The 12,905-nt window shown below is 37.8% G+C and overlaps 1 protein-coding gene across 6 annotated transcripts in view; it reads right to left on the bottom strand.

The window, feature by feature from the left end:
• The window catches only part of LOC108752638 (tricalbin-1-like), a 33,287-nt gene that overhangs the window by 17,687 nt on the left and 2,695 nt on the right, over positions 1-12,905 (bottom strand). Inside the window, exon 1 of one of the 6 annotated variants that reach the window (XM_018493621.1) lies at positions 11,277-11,572. The exons of 1 other annotated variant lie outside the window; for it this stretch is intronic. Coding sequence is in view for 4 of the 5 variants with exons in the window: in XM_018493617.1 (XP_018349119.1) it covers positions 3,539-3,599 (61 nt within the window). In the remaining variant the exon portion in view is untranslated. Of the gene's footprint in view, positions 1-3,538; positions 3,863-11,276; positions 11,573-12,905 lie in introns of those variants that run through there. 4 more of the 6 variants (XM_018493617.1, XM_018493619.1, XM_018493618.1 and 1 more) reach the window with 4 other exon arrangements.

Below are 12,905 nucleotides of genomic sequence, written 5' to 3'. Positions count from 1 at the left end.
CACTGAGAAAAAAATATAATCAATTTTAATAAATATTTAGTTCAATACACTACCAGCTCAACATTTACTTACAGTAAATAAATATTTGTTCAATAAAAAAAAAAGATTGTTAAATTAAATTAACATTTCTTATATCAAATAAATATATCTATATATTTAATAAATATTTAGTTGGCAGTATTCAACTAAATATTTATTAACTTTTTTTTTTTCAGTATATGAAACGCTGCTTGATAAAACTATACGAAATACATATCGTATGTTATCGAAACAAAGTGTTGATAGTAAAGTTTTGCTTAATACTTTGTCTAACGATTATAAAAACAAAAATATTCGCGTTCGATCATTGACTGGAAAAGATCTAATAGCGAATTCGGTTGGACGCGTGTATATAAAACCGTCGTACACTGATTTAATCTGTAAATGTAAAATGTATTTCGGATTATAAAATGCAGCAAAAATTGCTTAACAGTACAATAAAATGTATTGAGAATTTCATGGTTTAATCCGTTTCTATAGAAAACACATACATCCGTTTACATTAAATACATATTTTTACGTACACAATTTGTGTACGATGGCTTTAATATGCATCAGTGCTCATTGACAAGGAAAGTTAGATATCCAACTAGTTTTGAAAAGTAACGGTTAGAAGTTATAGTATCCTCTTATTAACTAAAATAAGTGTCATTCGCCCAAAAAATTTAATATTCATTAGAAAAATGGTTTCAAAGTCCGCTACATTTAAATGACATTTTTTCGTAACTTTTTTTACTTTTTGAATTTTTCTACACACACACACACGTGTGTGTGTGTGTGTGTGTGTGTGTGTGTGTGTGTGTGTGTGTGTGTGTGTACATAAGTGGAATAGAAAAGAACACTTAAGTCTCAATTCCAATGGATGTTGAACATTTTTTTATCCATCTCTTCCGAAGTTCGAATTGCGTTTGAATGTAGTATACATTTATAAAGTTGTACATTTGTAAATGTATGTACGTATAAAAGTACATATATTTTTTTATTACACATTACCATTATGTACATACACAAAATTAAAGATTAAAATTTTATAATTACATTATGTAGATTAAACAGTATTACGAATTAAAATAACAAGAATATAATAAAAATATATAATAAATAGAATCCGACCAAAACTTTTGCCGAAACTGAACCGAAACATTCGGTTACACGTCAATTTCAAACGAAACCGAAATCAAAATTAAAAAAATAGGAATCCTATAAAGGCCATATGTTATATAGACATGCCTATATACTTTTTCTTCATAAATATCATAATTTATTGAAACAATAATTAAATTTCGGCTGAAATTGAAAATCGAAATTTCGGTTGTGTGTCAATTTTAGCCGAAGAATACAAGTACTTCTTCTTCATAAATATAATTTAATTATTGAAACAATAATTACACATATTAAAATTAATATTTATGAAGAAGAGACTATGTGGTTTTAATCGAAACTGACACGTAATAAGTTCGTTTTCAGTTTCGGTAAAAGTTACTCTAATAATAAGTAAGAAAATATATGTACATATATACTTATATACATTCATACACATATACAACTTTATAAGTGTATCATATCCAAACGCAATTCGAACTTCGAGAGAAATAGGTAAAGAAATGTTCATCATCAAGACCTAAGTTTTCCTTTCTATTCCACTTATATTACTCACATATATATGTAGAAAAACCCAAAAAGTCAAAAAAGTTCCAAAAAAATGTCATTTAAAGCCATTTTTGGAGCCACTTATAGCGGACTTTAAAATCCGTATTCATAAATTCATAGATTATTTTTTCAAAACTAATTGGACATCTGAGTAACTTCCGTTCACCCTTGTGAGGGCATCCAGAGATACAAATTCTCTTCAATTGAAAGATAATTGAAGGTACGTAAGGGATGTAATAGCGACATATTACGCGAATATCTGTGATTGCAAGCTTTAATTTTCAAAGTAACTTTAGCTCGTGGTCAGGAGCTCTATTCTTGTGCACATATAAATAATTTTCGCATACAAAAATGACAGTTTCTCGATTAGTCGATTGTACATACGGAGTTGCTATTTTCGTATGCGATATTTGTTCAAGAATAGGGCCTATGATCTCGCTTGGATAAAAAGTGCTCCTGATATGTTTGAATATTTAAGGGCAACCCTTGTCAAATTTTCCCAATGAAATTATTTTATCAAAATTAATCGCGCCACTGTATGCGGCGGCTGATTCCATGGCGAATCAAGCTCGAGGATAATTCAGGATACGACCTTGACATTATGGAGACGCATGTGGGGTGGAATTAGCGTTGCAACCTTTCACGCGGTTGACGTCGCGTACTGCTGTGCCAAGAGTAATTACTTCCGCAGATTAAATTTGGCGAATCACGTTTCGCATTTCGAATGCGATATAATGTGCACCACGTGTAATCGTTGGCGTGTCACGACAGAGGAAATAGTGGCGGCGGGAAGGGAACGCTTGTACATACAAGCGTTCGGTTTAACGAATAAAAATCGATAAACTAAACATAAGTTTTCCGCGTACCGGTAAAATATATATTTAGAAACTGAAGCGCGCGGCGCGTGGAAAAACTCGAGTTACGGGTTTCTTATGCGTTAATCTTGATGTGACCTAACGTACAGGCCACATTCAGGCCGTGACGCGCGGCTTTTCAAAATGAAGGAGCTTGCCTCGTCTCTCCGAGGGCTCGACGAAAAGCAATTTCGATGTTCCCGATGATCGCCGTACCGTACAAAACTGGTCACGGAGCATCCCACATCGCGTGAGCCGCTAAGCGCCGAGGCTATATGAAGGCATTTCCGAGAATATCGATCAAATAAGTTATTAGATCATGCGCCCGTCCACTCGCCTTAATATTCCATCCGTTGCGTTCTATATATTATAGTTTCGTGTGGTACGCAAAGATCTCTCGCTCGCGTTGACGTGATAGCAACAATGTGGAACAAACGATAAGTGCTTACCAGGTGCGACGCGGAGGTCGCACTTGAGAAAGAGGTGACATCGAAAGTTAAGTCGCGAGAATTGACGTTACTTTTCGCGTCAATCAAAAGATGAATAACAACAGGTTACTCTTCCATATATATATATATATATATATATGAGACGCAGTTTCATTAATTATAGCTCATCCTGTGATATATCCCACGATTCAGAACTTGATCCCTCCGTGTTTACTAGGAACAGAGAGTTAACGAAGCGTGATCGTGTGAATCCATGCATGGATCTATCGTTCCGCACGTTTAGTAAATTACCGATACGTCTATCTGTCGCTAAGATAAAATTCGGGGGCGCTGCAAAGAGAAAAGTCTCAGGTGCGCACTTGTGAGGAACTTGTTGCGGAAACTTGGTCCGCCTTGGTGCTACAAATTGCTGGCGCTAACGTCTCCTCACCGTGAAATCCTCCGTGAAATTATCGCCACGTGTTTTCCTCTCCCGACGCTGGACTTAACTGGTGGTTAACGCTAATTAACGTCACGTGACACCGGACGCGCTCATCCGCGACATACCTTTTTTCAAGGAGGCTCCTCGCTTCGTGTGCCGACCCATGAAGCTGGAAAGTAGCTGCATGCTTTTTTTCTCTCCGACACTTTCAACACCCCTCAGACTGGCCGCGGCAATCCCGATAAAGCTATCGATCGCGCTCACCGGGTCCCGGAAATACGCACCGCTAAACAGCCGCAGTGAAGCTGTCGTTACTTATCGGAGCCTCTCACCATCTTTCTCATATCACCGCTCCCGAAACATCGCCGGCTGCTACGAGTGCTCGTGTTCACCGTTCACGGCTTTCCCGTTGCATGCCGATAAGCATCTCGTTCCACCGGTTTGTATACGCGAAAAAGTCAAGCGAAGAAAATCTTCGCATTCGCGATTAATAAACAAGCATCCTCTTTGAGAGCGACTCAAAGAGAAAAGAGATCCGTACACAATACTCCCAACGCAACACGATGTGTTTATAAAAATTAAAATATTTTCTTCTACAAACTGACTTTTTTCTTATTTTACGAAATAAATACACATGTTTTTTTCTCTTTCAAAAGGCGAAAATGAATTAATAATATTAATTTTCTTCTTTTCTTTAATCACGCTAATGTCGATTCTTGATATGTCAAGTCTCGCGACATAAATTTACCTCGAGCTGTGCAACGAAACTGTCAAAATTTGTTCGACTCGAAATCTGGAAGTGCGGAATTATTAAAATAGGTTGGTAGAAAAAATTCATTCGTTAATCTAAGTCGCGTGCCAAGTTTCTACGAAACTTTTGCCTGTGCTCGAAACAAACAAAAATATCGAACAGGCTCGATCTATGAGTAGTAAATTTCATCATCGATTCTGTCTGAGAATTAATGTTCAATTAATGCTGACGGTATTACAGTGAAGCTCAAAACGAATATTAATTAATAATTAACGACTAAATTATTTCAACCGCGCGTCACGTTAACTAATTAAGCGAGCGGCGTTCACTTTGCAGAATCTAAAATGTCGTTAACCGAACGCTACGATTAATCACGCTGTTAATTGTAAGTCGAACGATCTCGTGACGTTGTTCGTTGTGGGACAACTTTTCGGGAAGATCCGCCAAAGTTCCACGAGCGCGCATCCCGCGAAAGCTCGCGGCGATCGCGAAAGCTCGCGCTGCGCGGAAGCACTGAGGAAACACTTCGGAGTTCGGTCTTTCTCCTCCCGGTAAATCGCCACTGAACCACGTTCCCTCTCGAAGGGATTGAGAAAGTCTCGCGCCTGCGCCACCCTCCGACCACCGTCAGAAGGTATCCTGAAATCTCATCCCTGCAATTAATTGACCAACTCCGTCGTGAATGATACGGCACGTTCTCGCACGCTCGGTAAAGCAAAACATTCATTATCATTATGCGTCTTTCTCTCGTCAATCGTATGGAATATTAACATGCTAACGCGCGTTAATATTAATTTGGAATGTCGTTTGTGTAAATGACAGAACTTTAAACGCTGTTACTATATTGTATATAGGTACTCGCGTAATACATTAATAAATTAATATTAATTAACCAATAATAAATTAATAGCAGTAAAGTAATAAATTAATTATTAATATCGTTATTCTGGATATTACGAGAACGCAGAATTAGGAAGTATGTCGTTACTTATAACAAAGTTACCAGTTACTGTAAGTTGAAGTTAACTTCGCTCATTCCTTCCATCCATAACTGTAACTTATTTAGTTACATTTTAGATGTATTAAATGCGTATTTCGAATTTACATACAAAAATATTATTAGACTAATTGTAAATTCAACAATAAGAAATAGAAGTAATGACCGTGATGGCCAAAGTTAGATCTTTAATGCTTAAATAATTCAATCTTGAATTATTATATATACCATATATATATATATATATACTTGCATATATCATATTTGTAGTCATTCAATTGTATCTCTGACTGTCGATACCGCAAAACCTTTACGTCGCGAGAAAACGCTTACATCAAATGTGACAATCTGATGAGCGATGTGATTCTATTATACTTAGTGACGCAATGTATATGACTTCGGTTTTATTTTATCTAATTTAACTTTGGAAAGAAGAACGAACTAAATTGTCGGGAATCATCAACTTGGAATTTGCGTTATTTATGTAATTTCAGCTGATGTAGCTGCTCTAATGGGCTTTTTTACATTTTTCACTGATAGTCATACAAATTGCGCGCCGAATTATTTTTCCAGACTATAAACTACTGTAGTAATATCGCGAATTAAATTGATAAGCAATTTTAATAATTTAATGCTCAATCAGGCATCATATTATAAAGATGTTAATATGTTGGAAAACTGTAAATAAATTTATTACGAAAAATATTACCTCGGAAGTTGAATCTTTTGTATAGAATCGTCTTTCTTTTCAAGCAACGTAATATAAACATTAAGAATTTTATTGGACCGTACATTTGAAAATTTAACAATAAAAAATAAAAGTAATAACGGTCAAAGATAGATCTGTAATGCTTAAATAATTCAATCTTGATAATATATACTAATATATTATATTATATATTCTACTAATAATTCTACTAATTGTAAGAGCTTCGACTGTATTGACTCTTTCCTTACTTTGATTTATTCATATATATACGTAAGCGATCTAAATTATCTTATTATTGAATATTTATAATAATAAAGTAAATATATTGGTCAAGAGTTTTTGTAATAATAAAAAATGAAAGAAACAATTGTTGGATCCATTTCATGAGCAATCAATGGGATGTGGTTCTTAATTATAGTCAACTAACGATGTAACGTGCACGCATCGCGCCTGGCATTATGGTGCAATGCATATCTCTCTTGCGGTTAATAACGACGGTAAGTAATTTGAGTAATGGGTCGATGATTACGACAGCATTAAAGATCGGACAGTTAATATCCGCGTACAGCGACCGTTACTGTACCGTTAACTTAACATACAAAATCGCCGCTTTGCAGCTGTGTAAGCGTGCGCGTATTGTACATGTCACTATTAATTCCAGTCGTTAAATTCCTCTGAAAGAGGCGCGGGGAGGAGGAAAAGATATGACAGATCGCCGTTACGGATATCAGATTATATCTCTAATAATGAACCGCAGATTCATCGATCATTCATGAAATTCTTCCCGTGGAGATGCAAAGGAGTCAATTCCTACAATCCCGCTGGATTATCTTCAGTAACGCCTAGGTGAGGTTGACTCTTAAATCGGCATTCACTCCACGAGTTCTCCGGAGAACGAAAACACGACCTGTGCGCGGGGCCGGCGACCGGCGTTGGAAAGTGCAGTGACTCGGAATGCAGGCAATGCAGTTAGCTTCGACCCGGGTCGGAATTACGTGCATGCGTTCTCGGTGTGTTACGTTTCCGTCGCTAAGAAATTATCGTGCTGTTGAATCGATCGGATCTGCTGCATTCGGCTCGAGCTCGAATGATGCTTATTTACGATCGCACGACAATTTCGCCGACTATGCAGCGCGATGCACCGTTGCTTAACGGCACCGTGAGTGCAAAATTTTCAATCTCCACAAATGCTCGCTCCGTACGGCATCGACTTTCAACGAGCCTCGGTGCGTCGATCGTTTCTCATTCCGCGAAGATGCATAAGAAGGATCTCATAAGAAAATGTCGTCGTTCGAAATTGGAACGAGAAGAGGAAAAAGCCGCACTCCTGCAGCCCCGGAATCGTAATGACATCGTCATGATTTCAAGTGAACTTATAAGCGACAATTAAAAAGTCAGGATAACATTCTTATGATATTATTATAACTCCTGCGTTTTTTTACCCGAAATTCGAGAGGTCTATCGTTTTTAATTTATAATTTACCTACAGAACAAACGGTTTTGCCGAAGCATTGAAAAATTCAGCTAAATACACAAATCTGAAAATAATTTTACAGATTTGAAAATAATTTTGTTAAACTATCAAAGTATACATTATAATTACGTAGGACACACTAAAATTGATTGCTAGAATGTCAAAATATTCCTGCAAAATCACACGTTTTGTAGAATTACCTACTCATGTTTGAGCGTCCTACATAATTATTTTTGATAGTCTAACAAAAAGTATTTTTAGATCTGTATCCGGCTAAATTTTGAAATACTTTCGAAAAATTGTTCTTTTCGTGGAAGAAAAAATGCGGGGATACCAGGTACGTTCTAGATATAAATTGCTTTCTTAATTGTGCGCGTCGTACGAAATTCAGCGTGTTCCCTTGGCCGGATTTCTCGCTTTTACTCGAGCGATGCAAAAGGTAAATGGATATGGAACGGAACGACGGCAGGCGGTAGATTCGCTCGTCGTTGTCGCTGCTGTCCCGTCATCGTTTCGCTACCTTTTCTCTCGGTTTTATTTACTCCTCGAGACAACATCTGTCTTATATCTCGGCCTGCACCGCCGCGTTACGCTGCTACAGGCCGTACATAACGCCGTCCGACGACGCCGACTTTATGGTGCAAGGTGCATTGCCAGAGAGAGAGAGAAAGATGGAAAGAGAGAAATAGAGAAATAAAGAAAGAGAAGAAGAGAAAGAGAAAGAGCTTCGGAGAATCATCCGGAGAAAAAGGACTTGGACTGAGGCGACCGGAAAATACCGGGTGTCCAAGGCGGCTGCGTCTTGCTATCCGACTATCCAAAAGCGTAAAGAAATTCCAGAATGAGAAACTGAAATGGCTATGTAATGTGTGTGTGTGTGTGTGTGTGTGTGTGTGTGTAGGATTTGTAATTTTGTATTTGAATATTGCGCAATTTGAAAAATCAGATAATACGAAAAGAACAGTTTTGCTAAAAACTGAAAAATTTTAGTTAAATATTGATCTGAAAATAATTTTGTTGAATTATATCAAAGTAGTTATATAGGACACTTGATTTTAGTTGCTATAATAGTAAAACTTTTTGCAGCGCTGCTCATCATTGAGTTTTTCACATATATTATTTTAATGATTCAACGAAATTATTTCCAAGTCTGTATCTATATGTATACATTTCTAAATTTTTAGATATTTCAGAAAAATCGTTTTTTCCGTATCAGACTTCAAAAATATATTGTCCTAGGAACTACATATGATAGATGGTCATATATAAAAATATATAAACACCAGGCTAGACGGAAAATACATGACAGTAATTAAAATGACATCCTCTTCGTGGCATTCTAACATAACATTCTCTACGGCGAGAAACATATGAGATAACATACGAAGGAGATCCGTAGAAAAAAAAGGGATGTCGTAATTAATTCTCGATCTTTTAACAGCCTCTCCATAATAATTATCGTATACAGGCAATTCCTAAATCAACTACCTGCGGACAACAAGATCCATTTGAAGGCGGTACATTCCGGAGGTTTAGAAAAGCCGCCGGGAACCTGTTCTCGTTTTATCGAAAGACACGGAGAGGGTTCCGACTGTTTCCCACCATGGTTACGTATTTACATATTTACATAGACGTACGCGCATCTGGTAGTATTTCTGGAACAGAACTATTCCCGACTCCAAAAATATGCCCACGCGAAAATATGTACGCGTGTCTCTTGTAATTATTAATGTTTCTTGGGCACACAGATACTTGAAGAGAACCATAGAAACTTTCAATAACAAATTTGTATCAATTAAATTCTGTCCGATCACACATCTGTCTATAACATTTCACATTACAATTAAGTTGTTACGCGTACAACTTGAGAGAAAATATGAAATTATTTTCGCGTTCCCACGAAATATCAGTAAGATTTCTATATCAAAATGCAGATTAAACATGGTTTAACTTACTTTTTATCTTTTTCTAATTTTAAGAATTAAACAAAAATAAAGAGTCAATTAAATCGAGATTAATCTACATTGATAGAAGTAAAGATTTCTGACGTATTTGTTAATTATCGGCTCGTCAGAATTAATTGGAGTCGTCGTTTATCGCGTGATTATTCGCCAAATGACGCCTGGAGAGGTCAACGCACCCTATATTCGCGTTGTCTTAAAAATCTCTATTACTGCGAGGGAGTTCAAGATCAATGTTAAACAGATGCGGGAAGTATCAGAGCGAGAAGCGAAGCGCGATTCACGTGGCGTGACGCGACCGCGACCTGTTGAAAAAAGGAAGAAGATATCGCGAGAAAAACGAGGCTTGAATCCTTTCCATCTTGCTACGACAAAGTGGCTCGACATCGTAACGCTCCAAAAGTCAAGCTGCGCGCTGCGTAACAATCGGCGGAAATTTGCATTTTTTTCCGTATATCGAGGCGCTGTTAACTCAAATAACGATAAGTTTTAAGATACAGTTGATGAAACTCGACATAGTATGCTAATGTTTCTACATGCTAATGAAGATGGTAGATATATTTCAGATTGTAATTCGAAACAAATTATAATATTTTAAATATAAATTAGTAGATCATCTAACAATAAGTCCAATGTTTTGCGTGGCTGCAAAGTATCGGTAAGAGATCTTAGTTGGCATCTTTCGCTCTAACTTTAAACAGTCGTACGGCAAGTTGTATCTAACTATAGCATTGGCGTACATTTAAGTTTTTAACTATTTAACGTGTTAAACAAACACGTAAAGTTTTTTGTAGACTTGGAAAACATTTTCCCATTATCCATTTAGAGATGTTTGTTATTTCAGTACGTAAGTGTAAAGTTTCACGTCTTTAAAATACCTCAAGTATTATACAATCTTATTTTATCTTTCGCCACATTGTTCTCTTAACTTACTAATTATTTGTTTTGTTATTCTCATTTATTTCTTCTTTCCATTATTTAATTACAATTATTGTTAAATTAATTTCTAGATCTATCAGACTCTACTTTCGATTCTTTTACGGTCGGTTAAAAATAAGATTTGCATAAACATTTTACATAAACATTATGTAGATATATAAATCAATGCACCCGAGAAAAACGTAATAATGGCAACATATAAAAATGACAAGTGTATTATTTTTATTAACGTAGAATTTATGTATACAGTTAAAAACTAATGTATGCATAGTTGCAATAACTATATATATAAAATAGCCAATAGCGGATTTAGACAAAGTCCCACAAAATCCAAGGCCTAAGGACGCCATCCTAAGAACCAAAATTAAAGTAAATTTTGTGCAGGATTACCAGTTGTGGCAATGTTCGCCAATGTGGCACCTTGAAGTAGGTGCTTTGGCGCATAAAAATCAAATCTTGACTTTTGGTAAAAAAGTGATACTTTTTAACGATAGCCAACTTTTTTTTTATTAACAATAATAAGATTTTATTAGAACCGACATGAAATTAAATACTAAAACGAAATTAAATACGTTTTTTTTATTATTCATTTGTCTGAAAGGGAGCCAAGGAGTGTACAGAGGAGAGCTTAGAATGCAAAAACGTATAAATCCCCCACTGAAAATAGCTTATTCCATAACACAAATATTAATTCTATACATATATATAAAACTTGTGCAGTCGTCACCTTAATTTACAGTTGTTATCACCAAGTTGTTTTCTCCCAGTGCGGGTATAAAGTATTATCAAGTTACGTAAAGATCTTTCGTTTCACGAGACAACCTAACGAGATGCTAGAACAGGCGCGGATCCAGCGGACCCCAAAGATAGCTAAGCGCATTCAACTAGGCGAGGCAAACAAGCAAACAAGGTACCACCGTGACGGAAGAGTTCGCGTCTCGGGTTCCCTCTGCGATCGCATCCCGATGAAGGAACGGAACGGAAACGGCTCTCGGACGTACCCTCTCTCAGCATCGGATACGTAGCGCATACCTGGTCGCAGTGGCGTCGCTTCGCGGCGGCGGCGGCGGCGGCGGTGTTATTCTCGGGGTCGCGTCGCTCATCGTCCGGGTCGCCTGCCGCCGGCGTGCCGGCGGGCACACTCTTCTCTGCTCCTCTCTCGTTCGTGGAGGGCACGCGACGCCCCGCAGTGGCCTATGGCTTCGCCGCGCAAAAGCCGCACACGAGCCGAGGCCGAGAAGGCGATCGAGACCGAGAGAGAAAACGTTCCCTGACGATGCCGACGGTGACGGTGACGGCCGTCCTCGGCCGCGAGCGCGGCAACACTGACCTGCCACCACCGCGAGAGAGAGGACCGCGGCCGGATAACAGAACCTCTCTCCTCCGAGTTCCTCCTCGGGCTGTGCTGCGATTCTCCCTACTCTCCACTCATGCTTCTCTTCCTCTTCGCCGTTTTTCACATCTCACCTTTCTCTCTCCACGTGAACCCTGCGGGTTGCGGGCGTTCTCGTGGAGATGTAAGAGAGACAAGGAGCTACCTCATCTACTCTCTCGTGTCCCAGAAGAGACTTGAAGTCTCTCGCGCGAGAAGAGAAATGCAAAAGTCTAGAAAGAGGAAACATGTGATTTTTATTTTCTGAAGAATCGGGGTGTTCTTCCTGTTAGGAATGAACAACACGTCAACTACAACCTCTGATTAATAATGGATCTCTGAGTTTCTTTATTTCCGATTCCTCTATTACGTAAGAAAGACTGAAAGACGGACTTTCTCATCTCACGTATTTGTAGGGACGCCGGAAATCCGGAAGGGGATTAGAGAGAGAAACGATCTCTTGGCAATTTCGCCGAAGGAAGACATGACATCGGCAGAAAGAGGGCCACCTCTCTCTACTTTTACTCTTCGAATTTTTTTTTTTTTTTTTTCGTTTTTTTCATTCGTGAAGAGAAACGACAAGTAGACCCCGGAAGAAAGGGGAAATTGAGTAGCATCGACAGAAGGAGGACACGGTTCTTTTTGCTTTTAATCGTAGCGTTTAAGTTTCTTTCTCTTTAAATCCATAAAGAGTATCAAAAGAGAAGGTTCTCTTCGGATCGCGTTTGGTTATGAGAAGACGACAGAAAGAGGGCATATTATTTCTTATTTTTAATTTTCTCTGAGTTTCTTCTTCATTTTGAGTCCGTAAACAGAAGTCAAAAAGGAAACTTCTTTAGGTCAAGATCGCTAGTTTAGGAAAAGACGAAACGTCGAAAGAGATTGCACGCTTATTTTCGAATTGTAATTCAGTTCTTCGAAGTTTTTCTTTATTGGAATGGAAAGACGACGAAGTAATATCGACGTAAAGAAGAGATCGTTTTTTCTCTCTGCAATTAATCCACTTCGTTATTTTAAGAGAATAAATTATTCGGTATCTTTAAAAAATTGCAAAGATTATTAATTAATCTTTCAGCTCGTTTCTAATGCGTGTTGATGGAAATGTGGGTTCGATGTAACGAAGGAACGTAAGCGACTAGAAAACAGATGACCGATGAGGAAGTGTCCGACGAGACACTTTGCTTGTTGCCAGTGAAGCCTGAGAAAAGAGCAATGCCTGCGTGCGGATCATTGACTCCTGATAAAGCCCCTTTTCTACCTTTTCCGCAATGACGTGTTACAATATACAG

This window comes from Trachymyrmex septentrionalis, unplaced genomic scaffold (genome assembly GCF_001594115.1).
Source record: "Trachymyrmex septentrionalis isolate Tsep2-gDNA-1 unplaced genomic scaffold, Tsep1.0 scaffold60, whole genome shotgun sequence".
Lineage (NCBI taxonomy): Eukaryota > Metazoa > Arthropoda > Insecta > Hymenoptera > Formicidae > Trachymyrmex > Trachymyrmex septentrionalis.
Note: the sequence above shows the minus strand (reverse complement) of the source record. Positions and strands in the feature narration are given on the sequence as shown.